The sequence below is a fragment of the Amblyraja radiata genome, chromosome 34 (genome assembly GCF_010909765.2).
Source record: "Amblyraja radiata isolate CabotCenter1 chromosome 34, sAmbRad1.1.pri, whole genome shotgun sequence".
In the NCBI taxonomy this organism is placed as follows: domain Eukaryota; kingdom Metazoa; phylum Chordata; class Chondrichthyes; order Rajiformes; family Rajidae; genus Amblyraja; species Amblyraja radiata.
In genome coordinates, this window is record NC_045989.1 from 20945316 (window position 1) to 20966202 (window position 20887).

General features: G+C 43.5%; 1 protein-coding gene across 1 annotated transcript; it reads right to left on the minus strand.

Annotated features, from left to right (window-relative positions):
• Positions 1-7678: 7678 nt before the first annotated feature.
• On the minus strand, positions 7679-19079 carry onecut1 (one cut homeobox 1). Its single transcript, XM_033050107.1, has 3 exons — positions 17904-19079; positions 17595-17870; positions 7679-8617 (listed from the first exon to the last, which is right to left on the minus strand). The coding sequence occupies exons 1-3, from the start codon at positions 18730-18732 to the stop codon at positions 8325-8327; spliced, it is 1398 nt and encodes a 465-aa protein (XP_032905998.1). The 5' UTR covers positions 18733-19079; the 3' UTR covers positions 7679-8324.
• Between the last annotated feature and the right edge of the window lie 1808 nt (positions 19080-20887).

Below are 20887 nucleotides of genomic sequence, written 5' to 3' on the forward strand. Positions count from 1 at the left end.
ATGAACACCATTTTATTCCTTACATATTCCCATCAACTCTGCACAGATTGTCACTCTTTTGGACGCCAGGGGCAATTAACCACCTTTAATAATTCTACGGACCGACTTGTCTTTGAGAGGACACCAGGAGCACTCTGAGTGTACCACACCCTTGGAGGGTGAACGTGCAAACTCCAGACAGACAGCACTGGAGGTCAGGTTTCAATCCGGGCCACTGGAGCTGCAAGGCAGAAGCTCTATAAATGGTATGGATACTGGTTTATTATTGCCGTGTGTACCTAGATGCAGTGAACATTCAATTGGATCCAATCTAATCCAAGCCAAGCTATCCAATTGAGTGTAATTAAGCCATACTCAAGTAAAGCAGGTAGTACAAAAGAGAACAATACCCGAGTGTGGAATATAGTAATGATACAGTTCCAGAGAAAGAGTGCAGTGTCCACAATGTGGTAGGTTGGAAGATCGGGACGATGGCCCTAATTTATGGAGAGACCGTTCAGCCGTCTGTTAACAGAGGGGAAGAAGTTGTTTCTGAATCTGGTGATAGAGTATGTGTTTTCAAGCTTTTGTAACTTCTGCTTGATGGGAGAGAGGAGAAGAGGGAAGGACTGAGTTAAACAAGGCACTGCCTGCTGTACTGCCCTGTCCCCAAGGTGCTAGGATTGAACTGATTAGACATAGAATATAGAAAGTGCAGTGCAGGAACAGGCCCCAACAGCCCACAATATCTGTGCCGAACGTGATGCCAAGAAAAACTAATCACGTGTGCCTGCACGTGATCCATATCCCTCCCTTTCCTGCATATCCATCTGCCTATCTTAAAGCTCTTAAATGCCACTATTATAACAGCCTCCATCACCACCCTTGGCAGTGTTTTCCAGGCACCGACCACTCTCTGTGGAAAGAACTTGCCCTGCACATCACCTTTATACTTTACCCCTCTCACCTTAAAGCTACGCCCTCCAGTCTTTGAGACTCCCACTCTGGGATAAAGATTCTGACCGTCTACCTAATCTAGGCCATAATTTATATACTTCCATCAAGTCTCCCCTCAACCTCTGACGCTCCAGAGAAAGCAATCTTCGTTTGTCCAATCTCTTCTTATCGCTAATAGCCCTCAATCCAGCAGCATTCTGGTAAAGACAGAATGTGTAGGAAGGAACTGCAGATGCGAGTTTAAACCGACGATAGACACAAAAAGCTGGAGTACCCGAAACATCACCTGTTCCTTTTTCTCCAGCGATGCAGTCTGACCCCCTGAGTTTCTCCAGCTTTTTGTGTCTACCATTCTAGTAAGCCTCCTCTGCAACCTCTCCAAAGCCTGCCCATCCTTCCTGTAATGGTGCAACCAGAACATCATGCAATACTCCAAATTCCGCTTGGCCAAAGTCAGATAGAGCTGTGACATGGGTTCCTGACTCTTATACTCAGTGTTCAAGAAGGAACTGCAGATGCTGGAAAATCGAAGGTAGACAAAATTGCTGGAGCAACTCAGCGGGTGCAGCAGCATCTATGGAGCGAAGGAAATAGGTAACGTTTCGGGCCGAAACCCTTCTTCATACCATCACAAGCCTCTCTATTTACTGGCGTTGCCATTAAGAGGTGGATTTTTATTTTAAAAAGCAAAAAGACAATATACATTTAAAGTGCTGGAAAAATCCAACATTTTATTTACTACATTTTTGTGACTACATAAACGCTGAAACATTTTAACACTGAAAAAGCATGAGGACGTCATCACTTGCTTTTCTTGCTTGCAAACACAGCAGATGATATTGCACGGCATATAGTGAGAACATTAGCAAAGCTTCAAAACGAAATTATTCTTTTTTTAAAACGCAGTACAGGAAAGATACTTGGAAACAAACCAGAATGATGCCTATTGCATTCCACCCGCAGCTAGCACGAAAATACATAAGAAGCGCTTGACTAAGAGAAAGATTGACAAAATATCAGCAATAAACTGTAATCATATACACGAATCACTTAGTTGGAAATGCAAACGCATAAACTACTACCGCTTTCAAATTTGCAAAATGTCAGCAAATTGTCTTTTTATCAAAATCCTTTTTTTTTAAAGCTTTTTTTTTCTGATTTAATTGCTATGGAAGAACTCTCTTTGGGTCTTGGAAGAGATACTATTATCTACGCACCCTTCGTCTGTTGATTGTCTTTGGCGCTCTTTAGGTATTAACTCCAGGGCAATCTAACTTGAAAACGGAAGTGCAAAATTGCTGTCCAACTAACCTTTCACCAAATAAGGAACAATAAACCTGAAAGCGTGCACTGCTGATGACAAGAAGATTGGATTTCTTGGAGGAAAGAGGTTGTGTCGGTCCAATCTGAAAAAGCGCCTCCAACGCCCGTTTTTGTGTGTGTGTAGTCGATAACTATTGAAATATTGGCCGCAATATTGATATAGTTTGGAAACGGCCTTTCGGCCAAAGATCACCCGTTCACTAATTCTATGCTATCCCATTTTATCCCACAATCGGGGCAATTTACAGAGGCCAATTAACCTACAGACTCGTGCGTCTTTGGGACGCGGGAGGAAACCCACGCGGTCACAGGGAGAACGCGCAAACTCCACATAGGCAGCAGCCGATGTTAGGTTCGAACCCGGGTCTCTAGCGCTGTGAGGCAGCAGCTCTACCAGCTGCGCCACTGTATTATGCGTTGGGGGACGGGACCTATCGGGTCCCACTTGGTCTAGTATGTTACTAAATCTGAGAAGTTGGTAGCTCAACTCAATGTACATTTGATCATTAAACTCGCGTTGCAATCTATGTAGATTACATCCCATGGTTAATATTATTCCAACTATGTATCCGGCAGCATTTTACAGCTTCGTTTATTTTAGTGCAGTTTAAAATTGCGCTGCATGTTGCACGGATGGAATATATCTATATCAAAAGATCACCAAACATCACACGTTTTCAGGTTAGTATTAGTCTAATATCTAGGGAAATTCAGCGGACAAAAACTAATATCCAACCATCTTGGTTGATAAAATTGACAAAAATTAAAAACAAGTTTTAAAAGTTCCCGATTGAAGAGTGGATGATCTAATCTCACTATTTATTACCACCATTATAAGCATATTTCCGGAGAACAATGACTATTTGAAGAGAGGTCCTTGGTTTAACAGATGGATAAATACACGGTAAAATGCTGGTAAGTACGTTAAATAAAGCTTTATTAAATAATAAAGACCACGGTTTTTTTTTTAAAGTACTTATTACCTCTAAGGCGGGATTACCTTTCTATATTTTAAACGTAGCTTCGATGGGATTGTAACCATAATCTTGCCTCACATGTAAATACACTTCAGGGCAACTTTTGGCGACTTGGGGGAAATAATCACCAGTTGATCTATCTAAGTCAAGATGGAACTGAAAGTGAGATGATAGTTGTGGATGAAGGAACTACAGATACTGGTTTACACCGCAGATAGACACAAAAATGTTGGAATAACTCAGCGGGACAGGCAGCATCTCTGGAGAGAAGGAATGGGTGGCGTTTCGGGTCGACCCTAGACATCACCCATTCCTTCTCTCCAGAGACGCTGCCTGTCCCGCCGAGTTACCCCAGCATTTTGTGTCTTATCTTCTGTGAGGTGATAGTTTCCGGCTTCAGGTTAGGTTGCCTGCATGGTTCTTCGCTCACTGCTGTCTATGCCCGTGCGAATGACAAATTAAACCAATACTCACACTTCACAAATCCCAGTGCGTTAAACATTAAACAAATTTAAAATTCTTCGGAAGCGAGGTCTTCCGTGAGGAAATACCCTTCCGTCGTATATATTTTTAAAACACACACACACACACACACAAAAAAAAAATCTTACAATTCTTTTAAGTGACGAAGTGAAAGCTTCAATGAACCGTTATATATTTTTTGGCATTTTGTTTTGTTGGGATCTGGCAGTATTTGTGACACTTGAAGTGCCTGCTGAGAGATTTCGGAGAGATATTAGATTCTGCATCCCACAGCAATTGTATCCACCGCCTTTCTCGAAACACGAGAACAGAACTCATTACCTGCAGATTGTATCAGAAAACTTTGGTTGCATTAGGAACCCACTATATATACACGATTTTAGTTTTTTTTAAAGTTACATAAATTAATACAAGAATCAATCTTTACATAATACAAAAAATGAATCAATAAATCACAGCAACACGAACATTTTTGCAAGAAATACTTACACACATCTTAGCAGAGAATGGCTTACCCTGTGAAAAGACTATTTTTTTAATATAACACAAAAACCTAGTATAATTTAACAGAAAGTATAGGTTTCCTCTCAGAACCAATAACAATCAACTACCCTTTTTTTTTTACCATTCTCGTTTTCAAAATACTTCTTCCTCGACCCCATCAGAGTTCTGCCAAATCTACAAAATAAATAATTATAAAGCTTTGAAGTAACGTTAACAATTATCAAACTATTCAGTTCTGCCTTACACGTAGACTCTCTATACAACATAACCCTAAGGATTTATTACTATGAGGTATTTTGAGAAATTGAAAAGGAATGCACGACCTGCGTTGTGTGAATACTCTAGGGCGCAAAAAAGAGCTTTGGTAATCAGCAAAAAAGTGGAAATATCCTTTGGTATAAAGAAAGTTTCATTGCATGGTTGTACTGCAAAGCACTACGGTGAAAAGTTATTCCGTTTTTTTTTATTCTTTAAAGTAGTGGCCTTTCTAGAGGCTGAGGTATTCGAGAGTAAGGTGAAAGAGGTCAACAGCGGTTTCACACTTTGGTTCAAGCAAGGCACTCGTCCTGTGATTTTACAAATTTTGCAATATGTTTGCCTATAGCTTTGATGAAGAGAACTTCACACTGGGTGACAGTTGAGGGTTTAAGGATTGAACGCCGAGTAGTCCACTTACGAAGGCCGTGCAGGAAAAATCTTTGGTATTCTTTGGTATCATCGATGTGATTCAAATCACTAATGTCAATCGAGTGAGGTAGCGTCTTTGGTTCACACTATAAATAGTAGATCTTTACACCTTTTTACACATGGAAGCAGCTATTTACTCTTGCTTCTTTGTCTTAATAATTAGTAAATGATTACCAAATGTATCGTAAAGCTAACCACACCACAAGAAACACAAGGCCAAGAATATTGTTACAATTCGGATTATCATCCACTCCATTGGCCTTCTGCGGATGAACGCATCAACTGCATGTCACCTTTGATCAATCACTAATTCATTCTCTTTGTATAAGGAGCCTCTTTTAACACATACGAATATCGGTCACGTTCCTTTCGGAGGCGGCGGGGGTGAATGGGAGGCGTGCCTGGGGAGGATATTTACAACATTCAGGTTGTAAACAGCGGTTAAACAAGTCACTCAATGGGCGTAAAGTTACCGAAACAATAACTGTCAGAAATATACATTTCCTATCTCCATATCGTCAGGGGTGGGTGGGTAACTGACATAAATAGAAGTCAGAGAAATAACTTCAAATCAGACTAAATTAGAAACCCTAAATATAAACCCTGAACAGGTAACGTTCAATTTAAAAACCATATCTTAAAACACAGATATATTTTCAGCACACACTCTCTGGGAATGTATTCAGCAGTTTTAAGGGGGTACGTGTTTCATAGGAAGTAAGGTTTTTTGTTGAGCAAAAATATTTTGGTGGCATTTCGCTTCCAGATGACGAGAGGAAGGTGAATTATTTATACAACATGCAACAAGCCACCCCTCCGGCCGTGGCCGCATTATATCATTTACTCTATATTTATATTTGTTGATGACAGGGACTCGGTAAAAAAAAATTACTTTAAAACTAACTGCCCAACAAAATAAGCGGCTATAAAACAGTGGGGTTTGCCTGCATATTACGTTAGATTTGAGGTAAATACGTTATTTTGAGTGAATACTTTGATTGGCAAGTACTTCAATTGATATTCAATCTTTGAAAATCATGTATGTAAAATACGTGTCACTTAATTTTATCAGAAATTGATGAATGGGGAATGTACGACAGTGAGATGGTGGTTTAAGTCTACATTAGCGTTTCGTTTTAGCCCAGGTAAAAAACCTACTTTACATCCTATGTACAAGTGGTCAATCATTCAAGTCTATTCCATCTAAGATTTTAAAAAAACATCCTAATATCGGCGTGTCATGTTAAAGGTTCCTTGAAATTATTCACGAATTAGCTTGACTCACTTGATCTGATGACATCGACATGGCGATCGGGTATCCTGAAGATGGATATTAGTACAATTCATGGGTGTAAAAAAGTGGGCTCGTTTTGCATTGTAGCTCACGAACGTGCGGTGTTCCTGAATAAAGAGTTATCTTTGGTTCTTTAGCAGATTATTTTTAAAGCACAAAGGGTAATATGTAAATACATCTGAGTGACTGAAATGTTGCACTCTGTCAAGAGTAATTCATGTCTTGACTGACACCTGAAACATATCGTGCAGTAGCCCAGACTTGTACTGGGTTCGCTCTTTGTTCTGTCTCATTATGGAATATTAACCTGAATCATATGACATCTTATATCTTGGTGTTAACAGCGCCCAACAGCAAAGTGCCTCCCTTGGCATTGGTACATCTAACGAGATGGTTTTACTGTCAGCATTTGCTAACTACAAGTTAGGAACAACAACGGGTCTGCAGTGGAGACAACAGGAACTGCAGATGCTGGAATCTTGAGCAAAACACAAAGTGCTGGAGGAACTCAGCAGGTCAGGCAGCACGCGTGGAGGGAATGTATGGGAGATGTTTCAAGTTGGGACCCTTCTTCAGACATAGGCCTGCCCATTCCCTCCCCAGATGCTGTCTGACCCGCTGAGTTCCTCCAGCACTTTCTAGTTTGCTCAATACCTGCACAGTACTGACTTCCCAGGGTTAGACACTCTACCCTCCCGGGTCCACGCAGAGAATTATTTGCAGATTTACTTCAAATACGGGCCAAAAGTTTAAACTAGCCTTGGAACTCATTATGTTGACAAATAATTTACATAATTATGCATACTGTATGCATAATGATGAGGGATTTGCATTTCTAATTGTTGTTAAATTTGTAGCTGATTCACTAATGGATGTAGCAATCCACATACATTAAATTTCCCAACATATCAGGTGGGGTAACTATCTTCTGAGAATTATGTTATGATACTCATCGCGTGGGCCACGTGTTTTAGCAATAAATATTGCATGATTATAAGGGTGTTAAATACATCTACCCTAAAGCATGTTAGGCAAGTGGCGGTAAGTTTGTGGGACGTTGTTATTTGGATTTTCTTGTGTTAAATTTAGCAAATTTGTTATAGCTGTTATTGCCAGTACACCTAATAGAAGCCTAGAGCATCCGTAACTAATTGGTTGTAATGGGACTGTTCATCCAGTAAACATATCTGACAACCCAATTGATAGCACCCTTTCTTGCCTCGATTTGGATAGCAAGGAACCGGGATAAAATGAATGATTCCTAATTGATTCTACCATTATTGGTTAACGTCTGTAACATATAAAGCAAATGATCATAAATAAATTGCCATATCATTAATTTGGCGTGCAAAATCTATTTGGATAGAGATCTGAAACTGGTCGTGGTGGATGTGGGAACTCCCAGTTCAACTAATATTTGTGCTTCTGGCGAAATCTCCCTGTCATTTATCCCGTTCTTTGTTATCCAAACGTACTTTTCATCTAAAATACTGGGGTTGGGGTGGTGTAGAATGATTTTTTTTTTTGGTCATCAGCTGTCGCATTTCCTCTGCCTGCGATACAAAGAGAATGGAGTAGTGATAAGGTGACGGAACAGTTGTCGGAGCGTTGGTGAACTGTGCGCGGAATCGGAGCCCTTTGCCTTCAACCCGCAAAAAGGCTCGAGTCCTACCACATTCCAAAAGGTACACACAGAACGACTCCACGAATTCGTCAGGGGCCGCGCCTGAGCACAACCCGAAGACCAGCCCCGTTGCAAAGTCTCTGGCCACTGGCACGTACACTGGCATTTCTACAAGGTGGGATATCCCGAGGAGATGAAATGAGTCATTGTTTGTGAAGTGATGTCTGATGTTCCCAACGACATTTACAGCCACGCACACTGAACGACGCTGAATGGTGAACATGTACAGCCAGCGGCCCCATTCCTTTTTTTTTGCAAAAAGTCTTAATAAAGTGTTGTAGAACGGAGGCTTTAATGCAGGTTAATTAAGTCTTTGGTTTCGTTGGGTATATAAATATGATACTGTCTGAGTTCATTAATTAAACCTGCTTCCTGGAGGTCCTGGTCGTTTATTTTAAAGCTATTCCACCGAGGTTTAGTCCGGGGGGGTTCTCCTTCATGCTTTGGTACAAGTGCTTGATGAGGAAGATGAGTTGACTGAGTTGGAGCTGCCATCGTCCTGCCATTTATCCAAACTCCTCCGACGCGCGTTCATAAAGAAATTGCTGACGGTGCTCAGCTCCAACCCCAGCTGTTGGGAAATGGTGATTTGCAATTCTTTGGACGGACGCTTGTTTTCTTTGAATATTGCGTGGAGAGTTCTGCGCTGAACATCCGTGAAGACCAGCCGAGGCTTCTTGGGTGCGGCGCCTCTCTCCTTCACATGCTCCTGCTCTTTTCTTTTGCACGCTGCAAGACAAAGCCATCAATATTAATCGACACCCGGAGAAAAATAGCAGGCAAGGCGAGAAACGATGTAAAGACATATCATGTTCCATTATATGGACCACGTCGGGAGTTGCATTATATGGACCACATCTAGTGCATTAAATGGACCACTTTAGATTTGCATTATATGGACCACATATAGTGCATTACATAGGAACATAGAAACATAGAAAATAGGTGCAGGAGGAGGCCATTCGGCCCTTCGAGCCAGCACCGCCATTCATTGTGATCATGGCTGATCATCCCCAATCAATAACCCGTGCCTGCCTTCTCCCCATATCCCTTGACTCCACTAGCCTCAAGAGCTCTATCTAACTCTCTCTTAAATCCATCCAGTGACTTGGCCTCCACTGCCCTCTGTGGCAGGGAATTCCATAAATTCACAACTCTCTGGGTGAAAAGGTTTTTTTCTCACCTCAGTCTTAAATGACCTCCCCTTTATTCTAAGACTGTGGCCCCTGGTTCTGGACTCGCCCCACATTGGGAACATTTTTCCTGCATCCAGCTTGTCCAGTCCTTTTATAATTTGATATGTTTCTATTATTCGGATCACATCTAGATGTGCATATTTTGGACCAGTCTTTCTTACTTTTTCCAATTAGTCATTTAACGATTAGAGATTTCATTCACAGAGGACAATTTGTCCATTTCTGGCTGATTACTGGCAACAACTTAAATGAGAAATACGAATTGCTTGAGAAACTCAGCAGGTCAGGCAGCATCTGTGAAGGGAATTGACAGTCGATGGGACCCTTCTCGCCAGACACGTTGGAGGTCTGGAGACGGGTCTCGACCCGAAAGGTCACTGATTCCTTCTCTCCATAGATGCTGCCTGTCCCGCCGAGTTACTCCAGCTTTTTGTGCCTATCTCCCGTTGAGTTACTCCAACAGTTTGTGTATTGCTCAGGGTTTCAGCATCTGCAGTTCTTTGTGTCCACAACCTAATTGTAATCAGTTGTGTGAGATTGATAATATTGGCCACACGGAAGGCACCGTTATAAAGGTGGTCTCAGGAACAGCGTTTAAATTATCTTTAAAACATATCTGTGCCGAAATCGACATACATTCAATATTCAAATCAACATACATCAAATATGGGGATGAACATTTATTTTTTGCTAAACATTGGCCAACCAACTCATTCTGATCGTTAACTCTGCGGGTATTTTCTATGTTACCTTGTCCAGAACCATCTGACTCCAAGTCCGCGTCCATTTCTTCCGTTCTCTCCCTATCCAGGAACTCGCCCAACTCTCTCGAGTACAGCTGCCAGGTTGTGGGTGCCCTGCACCTGACCTCATTTTGTCTCCCAATCTGGCTCCCTTAATGTGTAAAAAACAAACGGACGCCGGAATTTGATTTGAGGGTGTGGATAGACTTAGATTTGTTGTTGTTGTTGTCGCTGTTGTTGCGCTGTGACACAACGCAACTGGACAGAGGCGATGACAGTATGCGCACACAGAATAAGATTCCTTTAGACAACGACATGAAAATTCAACTACAGATCAATAGATGGCGCGGTAGAACAGAATTCCACTCCCGTGACTACTCTGAAAATGAACTACATATTAGACCAATTCTAGATGGGCTCGATAAATAGTTGCTTTCTGCGAATTGAGATGGATGCGTTAAAAAAGAGGACCAATAATCACTGACCCAAATGAAATGTTATGTTGTAGTTTCTATAAACGGTGCCATTTGCCTTCATCTTAAATCATTTTCATAAACATAATGCAGCAAAAGCAATATTTTGGAAACATTCAAATCTCCCAATAATCAGTTTTCTCAGTCACACTGCGGAGGCATTTTGATGAAAACTTCCTTCGATTTCTACCTCTGTACCCTTGCACGAAGAACTAATTCTCTATCGCTTTGGATGGGTTGGGTCTTTTTCCCCCCCTTTAAAATCCGCATTGCTTAATTAAAAGCTTTCAGTTGTCAGCGAGTGAGACGCGACTGAGCTGTGGCTGTCCAATGAACTATGCTTCAGCAGAGGTCAACAGCCTCATCTCGGGAGGTAAAAAGACCCACTCCACGCGGGGAGCTACATAACTAGCAGCCCGAGATAAAGAGAGAGTTGTCAGGTGCCATTTATCATGTAAATAACCAAGGAGAAGATGAGAGTATCGATTTTAAAAACTGCAACTTAAGGTCGTCGTTTAAAATGGGATGCAAACATTCAAAGAGCAATATTTGGCGTGATGGAAGTGGGAAGATCGAGGCAGTGGAGCTGTCCCCGGTGCTGAAAGGAAACTCCACAAAGGGGTTTTGCCCGAGAAACGCCGGCGCCATCAAAAGGAAGAATTCCAATCCTTCTCTAAAAAAAAAACCCAATCTCAGGTTGTAAAATTAAACCAATCCGTGGGATTACAATCCGCAGTCAGCAGTAATCCAATTAATCTCTATTGCCACCACATTGTTTCACAATAGGATCACCCAAATTGTATTTAATCCCAGCCGGTTGTAAATTGGACATAAACAAACTCCGATGAAATCACCGGATAATTAGAGATCCGTCGAGTCATCCATAATTATGCGTCGGCCCAATTCTCCCAGACTGCTGCCTCCAGCCAACAGTCTTGTAATGGCTTCTTGTGCTAAATTACTGCTACAAACGTGGCTGTTTACAGCCATAAATATATACTCAGCCCCTGACGTCAGGAGCTGTAGCTGGAGATACGAGCAGGAGGTGGCGCCTTGGTCCTTTGGAAGGGAACTCATTAGCTCTTTAAAGATAGACAAAAATGCTGGAGAAACTCAGCGGGTGCAGCAGCATCTATGGAGCGAAGGAAATAGGCAACGTTTCGGGACGAAACGTTGCCTATTTCCTTCGCTCCATAGATGCTGCTGCACCCGCTGAGTTTCTCCAGCATTTTTGTGTACCTTCGATTTTCCAGTATCTGCACAGTTCCTTCTGAAGCTCTTTAAAGATCCTGATTAGTGTGAACACGTGTTTGAAGATGTTTACCATGTTATCACGTTGGCGGACGGGGGGTAGATTTTAAACTCTTTACACAAATATTTAACACCGAGGACAAAAACCGCATTTCCCTCCCTTTTAAAAAAAATGTTAAGTATATAACACACCTTCTATAGAAAAAAAATAAAATTTAGGGTGTAAAAAAATTATTAGTGTTTCTATTTACACAAACACACATGCAATTCTAACCCGCAAGAACACTCGCGTTTACACCCAATATCTGAACTAAATTGAAAACCCACCGTGTGGTAGCGATGGGAGATTTCTTTTGTTATTTCGTTGCCCCCTCTCACAACTAATTTGCGAATAAACCGATCAACATAATTGTCATGGATGTTTCCACTGAGTGTGACCGGCCACAACAAGTAGCAAGGTGTCTAGAATGATAATTGGGAAAATTAAAAGTAGCCCCCGCTGAAAAAGCTGCGTCAGGTTCTCAGTCTTCCGCAATCTCCCTTTAATTGCCTTACACACACACACACACACACGTCATTTGACCTAAATCAATCACTTCACTCAAATTAGATATAGGCAGATAACACTTTAAACTTCATCGTTCAACTATTAATTACACACTGTCGTCATCTCCGCAGTTTCAAAAAAAAAAAAAATAGGCTATCAATTGCGCTTTTAATTATTTACCCAACTTAATCGAGGTGAAATTGTTGCACAGACACCGAACGAACCAACAATATGTAATACTGATCCAAAACCGCCAGTTTGACAGTGCGTTTGGTTGCAATGATACCAAAGTCCCCACACTTGCTGAAATTCTGTGTGTGTAACCGAAGATACACACAAAAAGGTGGAGTAACTCGGCGGGGCAGGCAGCATCTCTGGAGAAAAAGAACAGGTGACATCTGCAGTTCCTCCCTCCTCATTCTGTGTGTGTAATATGTTTTAACACTGAAGACAATGGGGCTAAACTTCCACTAAACTCCAGCATTCTTAGGACACGGTTGAAGGCTAAATATTTCGAAAACGGCGCCATATTAAAAAAAAAACAAACATCATTAACATCCTTAAATATGCCATAGTGTTACTTGTCCGAATATCAGTGACTCTATGTTTTAGTGTTGGTAGATTCCTTCACTTTAGGCAAATATTAACAGAAAGCAAATGTGGTTGGATATTAGGCCGTTATAAATCAATGGGTTTACAAGGACACTGTCAAGCAACGTCAGGAAATGTCACAGGTGCAAAACTTTCCCATAGTCCATGCATTTAGCCTGAAATATTCCATAACCGGTATCACCATTCTTATCATCGCAATGCAAACAAGCAAACAGCGGGCAAACAGTTGAGACTAATGTTTTCACATCATGTGAACTCTAACGCTTCCACCCAAGTGAAGTTCTTCCGAAGACACAAAGAACCATGCCACACTCCACAATTTCGTCTCAAACAAAAAAAACCCTGTCCACTTCCACAGAAGGGGACTTCTAGGTCAGAATTTTAATTATATAATTAATCACGAGACCTTTTTTTCTGGAGAGCACGTGCCATAATTCTTGTAACATATCAAGCCCTTGTTAGAAGATTCAGCCGAAATAATTAACAATTTCTGGTTTCCAAGCAACGCGACATAAAACACATAAAACACACCCCAAATAAATCATTCGCAGCAAAGTGATTGTTTCACAATTTAAGTATAACATTTAAAAAGTACGGCGGTGACATTTCCCCCCGTCACGATATTTCAGCGATTAATTGGGGCCCAGATGCAAATAAAAATAATTCATCTCAAATATTATCGATGACCATTTGCAAAACGGTGCCACCGCCGAGGCGCCGACTGTGGCGAAGTGTAGTGAATAACCCACACATTGATATGGTATAATATTGTTCTGACAACCCCTGAGACACAGTCTCTGATCTACATACATGGCACAAGAGAATATTTTGCCCCCCAAAACGCGTTAGCTGCTGGAAATGACACCAGTCATATTTTGCACCAACTCTTTTGTGCCTGTTTGGAACCAACTACTTTGGAGGGAACCTCACGCCAAGACAATGCGAATACTGACACTTGACTATAGTAATGACAGGGAGAAAAGGATGACTGTTTTCAAAAATGAGAACTATTTACAAATTTAATTTTAACTGACCGCACCCTCAAACCCGTGGTTCCGTGTGCCTCTCTGTTGTATAGGTCGCAACCAAAGAACTGTCTTGCTAATAGATTCACAAAATACCGATTTTAAAGCCTATATTTACATATGTAGGGCTGTTTATAAAATTTGGCTACAGTTCTTGATAGTAAAATGACGAGAGATTTCCATTGGTTTCAGAGCCTGTCCTCACTCCACCTGTAGACCCCGACATCCCCAATTATATCTGGGGGCAAAACATCAACAGTCACTGGGGAAATAAATATCAATGGTCACCTAATTTGCCTTTTGAAGCGCAACTAGTGGGCGGTGTGAAACGGTCCTCATTTGAATCGAATTAACTCATTCCTACGTAATGTTAAAAAAAAAGCACTTCCGCTGCTAATAGTGTTTTTGAACGAACTCATCTAGGATTTTGAATATTTAAAAACAAACTTTGAAACTAATTGTCATTTACCTCCTTACACAGTTTTACATTCTTATTATTCAAATGAACACAATTGCCAGGTTAATAATCCCATTTTCGACAATTGCATTTCTGTAAGAGATTCCTGGTCTCTGTATTTAATCTACAAGGCATTGTATGGAGATTTAAATCTGCCTTTTGGTACAGTGGGGGGAAAGGGAATGCATTTTGAGAATAAGTACACTGTGTGCTGTGGAGTTAATTGCTACTGGTGTTCATGCGTCTGTCAGCAGCTACTGACAACATGTGTCAGTCAGTGTCTACTGTGGGTACCTTTTCAAGCCAATCTCCCCGAAACCCATCACCCTTCCCAGACCACCAAAGGAAGCTTCGTGTAGTCTCTCCCCCCCCCACCCCCACCACCACCAAATACTATGTCTAACATCCGAAAATTGATATTTGAAATTATTCCAGTCACAACAGTCCGAGTATTAACGTTTTCTAAATTATCAATGACAGCCCGTTCAAGTTTTATTTAATTTCTCCATCTAAAGCTGAAGCCAGGTGTTAATTAACCCCTTAAAAATACAATAATCCAAATGTGATTAAAATATAAATATAAGCAGCGGCTTTTATTAAAGCAAACGCGCATTGAAACAGTTACATCTGGAATATAGGCGGCAAGGAACGAAGAAACGGGGGTGTTGAGAATGTCAGCCTTACAATTAGTATCTTCTGCTTGCATTTGAAATAGTACAGAGGGTGTCAAGACCCCAATATATGTAACTACCAATTGTGAGACTGTTTGCGGCAGGTTCAATGTAATCTCGGTACCAGAAACCCCTCAGGAATTCGCAGGAAGAGTCAAGAACAGGAAGGCTAACTCGAGGAAACAACGAGGGAGGTGGATGAATAACACATCACACCTAGTCAATGTTATAGTTTCGGCTTCTACACCAAAATACTATTTTTAATTATTTGTCTTAAAAAGTGTCGTAAAGAAAGCAAGGACACTGGAAGCATCTCAGGTCCGGGTTGGTGGGATCAAAGAAGGTATCTACCTGAACAGGAGCCAACTGATCCCCCCTCCCCCCCCACCCCACCCCCTCTCACCATCAGCTTCAAAGACTGTTAATTCTCCCAAAGACCAACAACTCAGGATGGGCGGCATTTAAGTTAATGACACATTTTCAAATCGTCTGAAATCGGATGTAATTGTCCTGGTGGAATGTCGTGGCGATTATTGATATCAGGGAAGCACATTTTAGGAATTGGACTTGCTTGTGCAGAGGGGCGGCTGTACATTTCACTCGGGCAGGCAGACACCTCTTTTAATTTGTGTGTAAACCGGGATCTCAGTTGTTCAGTGTGAAAGGATAAATAATAAATGAATTGACTGAATAATAGATCACAGGTTAGGACACGTTTGGATAGCTTTCTATCAGGTTGTTATGTTTAGTAGCTGTAAATATAACGGCTCCACTTAAACATGTATTACTTAATGGACAACAACAACAAAATCGCAATGTAACTGTCATGGCAACTAACTCGGTAATATCTTTCGGAGGCCAGGGCGAAATAACTGAAATAAATGCATATTAATCCACTAACGAGAACCATTGTGGTTGAAGAGTTGATTAGCAATCCAAATCAGTGCGTGGCTATTTTGTGTTGGAATGGGAGGGCGGACTAGCCCAATATCAGGCGAGCCGCTTTGGCAGCCTCTGCTTCCGATATCACCCATAAGACTGCACAACGTTTTCTAATTCAAGTGGTTGTTTCCAGTATCGATCCATACAAATAAATGTACACTGAGGTCGACAAAATTGTCGTAAAAATACACTCAAGGCAGCGACTAAAAATCGAACAACGCGAATGCAATCAATCGTTCGATGGAGATTTCTCCGCCACTTATTTACTCGGGCGCACGCATGCACTCGCTGCCTGCAATAGGGGTTGTGTTTAAATTACTGAGCACAAAGAACCAGGGATAGATATATCACTTAAATACATCTACACTGTTTTTTTTAAACTACTGTGACCAAGATACATTGTAAAGGAATTATTCAAAGGATTCATCCCATCGTTTTGATTTAATGCAGAAATGATTCAAATCATCGCTGGGTTTCATTCACCAAATTATTGCCCATTTTGACGAGGCTGGAGTAATACTTCCCCTCAAAATAGAATATATTTTCAGGCGAAACCTCACGTTGATCAACCTGCTTCCTAATGTGCTGCAATTCGCTTTAAACCCAACATTAAAGTCCCCCATACATATTTTTACAGATGGAATGTGGAGAGATTCATTGCATTAGTTCCTTGCTCGCTTTATATAAAGGTGCTGCTTTGAAGAAATACAGGAGAAAATGCAGCCTCTCTTTGTGCAGTTAGAACTAGATTAATATTGCCCGCGAGTGCAACGGCAGAGTCAGTGTGCAACGGATCACTGGCCCTGACTCTGCCCACATTGACTGCCTCCCCTTCTCTTGGGAAAAATTAATAGAGACCTATCAGTTAATTAACAAAGCCTCACGCAGGGCCACACCGAGAGGACATACCCAGACCTTCTCCCGCTAGCTACCACACAATCCAAAAGTTAGCCAAAGTAACAACCCGCCTTTAATTCCGCAAACCGACGGGCAATAAATCTAACGGTCAATAAAATTACGGGGCTGAAAATATCGCCAGTTCATGTCAAGCTTGGTTTCACTCTCAATCCAGAACGTGCTGCGATCGGTAGTAGTTTATTTTCAAGGGCGTTTTTCGAAGAATATTTGGATCCCTGTGTCCCCTGGAGCCCGGTGTATCGTCACACTGTGACTACAAAGCGAGAGGTTTACTGTCAATGGAATTTGGCTCATGGGCTAGCATCGAGAGTGGCCGAGACCCCCAAAATATAGTGGCATCTTTAAATGACGCCTGTCCATTCTACAGCGGTGCAGTGTTTATCATTGGGTACCAGACATCGGGGAACAGAGAGAGGGAGAGGGAGAGAGAGAGAGAGAGAAAGAGAGAGAGAGGGAGGGAGAGAGAGAGAGGGAGAGGCAGACAGACCGACACAGAGAGAGAGAGAGAGAGAGAGACAGAGTGAGAGAGAGAGAGAGAGAGAGAGCGAGAGGTGGAGAGAGAGAGAGAGACAGACAGACAGACAGAGAGATAGACAGTCAGAGAGAGGGAGAGACAGACAGATAGACAGACACAGAGAGAGGGAGAGAGAGAGAGAGAGAGAGAGAGGGGGGGAGAGACAGACAGACAGAGAGACAGACAGAGAGAGGGAGAGGGAGAGTGGGGGCAATGTTAGATCGCCGCTGTAGCCACGATCATATGTTAACAATAAGCAGCCCAGATGAGTGTGTGAGACCGGGTGCGAGTGTGGGTTGGGATTGAGGAGTATGTACCGTGTGGGGGACGGGAACAAGGAGACAGACCACTGCTTACCTGCCAAGCGCAAGGCCGACATTCGCTGGAACTCTGGTTCTTGCAGCCACTTCCACATGCGCCTGAAGGTCTCCCGGCCCGACTTGAGCTTGCTCCAGGGCTTCGGGTTCCTCAGTAGGTCGGACAGGGTGCCCTGGGAGCGGCACAGCACCCGCTGCGCGAAGATGGCTTGCGGGATGCTGTATCGCTTCAGCTCGGTGGTTATCCTCTGCGCGATCTCCTTGGTGTTGATTTCCTCCAACTGGTTCGGCCCTCCGTTTCCACCTCCCCCACCCCCTCCCCCGTCGCCCCCACCACCTCCACCACCGCCTCCTCCTCCGCCGCCGCCGCCCGCCTGCTGCGACCCGTTGGATGAGGGGGGCGGCTGCTCGCTTCTGACCGGCCCGTGTCCCTGAACGTGTGGGTGGATGTGGGGGTGGTGGTGCAGCCCGTTGATGGACACCATGCCCACTGACTGGGGGCTGAGACCGCGGCTCAGGTGCTGCTCGGCCCTGCCCAGCATGCCGGGGTGTCCATCGAAGCCGTTGGCGGTCAGCATCTTGTCAGTGGCCATGGGAGCCGGGTGGCCGTAGGGCGACAGACCGTGCTGGGGGTTGTGGATGGAGCCGAGGCCGTTGGTCAGCGGGGAACCGGACAGCGGCGACAGGCTCTGGCCGATGCCGCTCATCTCCTTGTGGTGGTAGTGGCTGTAGAGGTTGTTCATGGTGGACAAGCCGCGGTCGTCCCTCATCAGGGTGAAGCTGCCGCTCACGTTGCCCGCCAGGCGCTGGTGGTGGTGGTGGTGGTGGTGGTGATGGTGGGAGAACTTGTCGGACACGGTGGAGATGGGAGGCAGCGGCTGGAGCGGGGTGAGGGTGGTGTAGGTGCCGCTCATGCCGGGCACCGTCTCGCAAGCCATGGTCATGGTGGGGTGCAGAGGGGCGGCCAAGCCGTGGTCCGGGGGCCGGTGGTAATCCCCGCCACCGTCCAGCATAGACGCCATGCTGGACACCATGGAGCGGGCGTGCACCGGCAGACTGTGGTGGGCGATCGGGCGGCCGTGGGGGCCGGGGCTGCTCAGCAAGTCTCCTGGCTGCACCACCTCATGATGTACTCCGTGTAGATCGCCCAGGCTCTCCAGCGTCAGCTGTGCATTCATGATTCACGCACCGTTTTACACCAGACATCTATCTGTCCTTTCTCTGTGAGATCTCCACATCAAAAAGCGCACTTGCCCTTTGCATTTCCATTCATTCATTCATTTATTTTCCCGTATTCGCCCTATTGTTCCCCCCGCCAACCCCAATACTTTTTTTACCCCCTCCACTTTCCTGTTTTTTTTTTCCTCTCTCCTGCTTTGCTCACCTCCCACCGATTCTAATATTATTATATTATTTTTTTTTTGGTTAAATTTTCTGCTTAGATGTCCCGTAGCCGCGGTGCCAGCCCGCTCCGCTCCCTCGCCGCCTCTGTAGCCATGTCTTCACTGTGTGTGTTTGGTCCACACTTCGCTTGTCTTTCCCCCCCCCCCCCCTCCCCTCTCCCTCTCTCCTCCGCCCCCTCCCTCCCTAGCTGCCGCTGCCGCCGCTGCAACCCTCCCCCACCCTCCCTCCCTCCCTCCCTCCCTCCAACTACATCCCCTCTCCGACCACGGCCACCCCCACCGCCTCTCCCCAACCACTCTCTCTCCTGCCTTCAGCTATTAGCGGTGCGCACTCACATTCTGCGCACTCCACTGCAAGCCCTCCCCGACGCTCGGAGACCAATTGAAGACCATCTCCCGCTTCCGGGATCCCCGTGTCAATACAAAAACACACACAGAACCAGCGAGAGAGGAGGAGGCAATTAAATGAAATCACAGCCTCCCGTCCAAACCAGCTCCAAGCTCCAAATAGCACTGCTCTCCCGCCCCCTTCCTCCCTCTCCACATTGCAATCAACAGCGAGATCTCCATCTAACACGCACAAAAGGCGTTTAAAAAATAAATATATATTCCTTTTTATTCAATGCATTTTTATTTTATTGTTTCCAGCGCGCCTTATTTACACAATAGATGCATCCTGCAGATCGTATCATTACCACTGATCCCAGAATGTCAAGGCAAGCCGAGATATTTGAGCAAGGATATCACACCGCACGTTGTTGAACGGTCCAAACTGTCTCGCTTCTCGGATCCGCCACCGTTAATTCCATGCTTGCAACCGGAATAACATCTCACTGGATTCAGTCTTTGTTGCCGTTTGTCCCTTTGAGGGGAGAAATATTAGCTCAATTGTACTGTTCCATTGCTGATGTAAATCGGACCCAGGCGTCTCTCTCCTCTGCATGGTGCTTTATTTAAAAATAATAACACGCAAAAAAAGAATTAAAAAAAAAACCTCATCCCATTCCCCAGTGTCCCCGTCTCACGCCAGCGAGGAACAGGCTTGAGCATGCCGGCTGCAAATGCCGACAAAATGAGCCGGGAGTAAAAATGCAGACCTAAACTGGCTGCAACATGTTTAGCTAAATTTGTATAATATATGTTTGATCAATAAACTGAGCTTGGATAGGCCAGCAAAAGGTGATGATGTAGAATTAATTAACTACACAAGTCACTTCTGACGACCACAGTGCAGCGAAATTGGCAAACAAATTAAACGGGCGAGAGAGAGAAATTCCAAGCCACCAATCTATTTTTAGGTCGGTAATAGTTCACTCCCAACGCCCAGTTCACCACTTCAAACTTAACGTTAACGTTTGGCGGAGGAACAATTAAAAAAAAAACGCACAAGTGCCGCAATGTGTTTAGGAAGACAAAGGATTTGATTTCTGTAAAGGGGTCGCCACATGACACGGTTCCTATTTTAGGCGCTGGTTCTGATGCTAAGGTGCGAAGCAAAAAAGCGGGACAGATGTGCCTATTGTTCCCCGATTAACAATAACGGATGAGGGCAAACAAGTGTTTGGGAAATGTGGCCCTGTTCTCGCAGGCGGACCACGGGAGGCACGGAATTATGACATAATGGATCATGATATTTGACTGAATCCGTACAGGTCCACATGAAATTGGTCAAATTGATTGGATGGGGAAGAATTGAATGATGAATATAAACGGAGCAAATGTATCAAACGTATCAAAATTCATATACATATACGCATATTTATATATATATAAATTCATATATCATATTTCATATGTATATATTATCAGATTTTGTATATATATCTATCAGGATTCATATATGTGTATCAATAATATCATATATATATTCTCATGTGTGTGTGTGTACTAATTTTATAATTCATTGATATTCATTCAGATTTCACACACA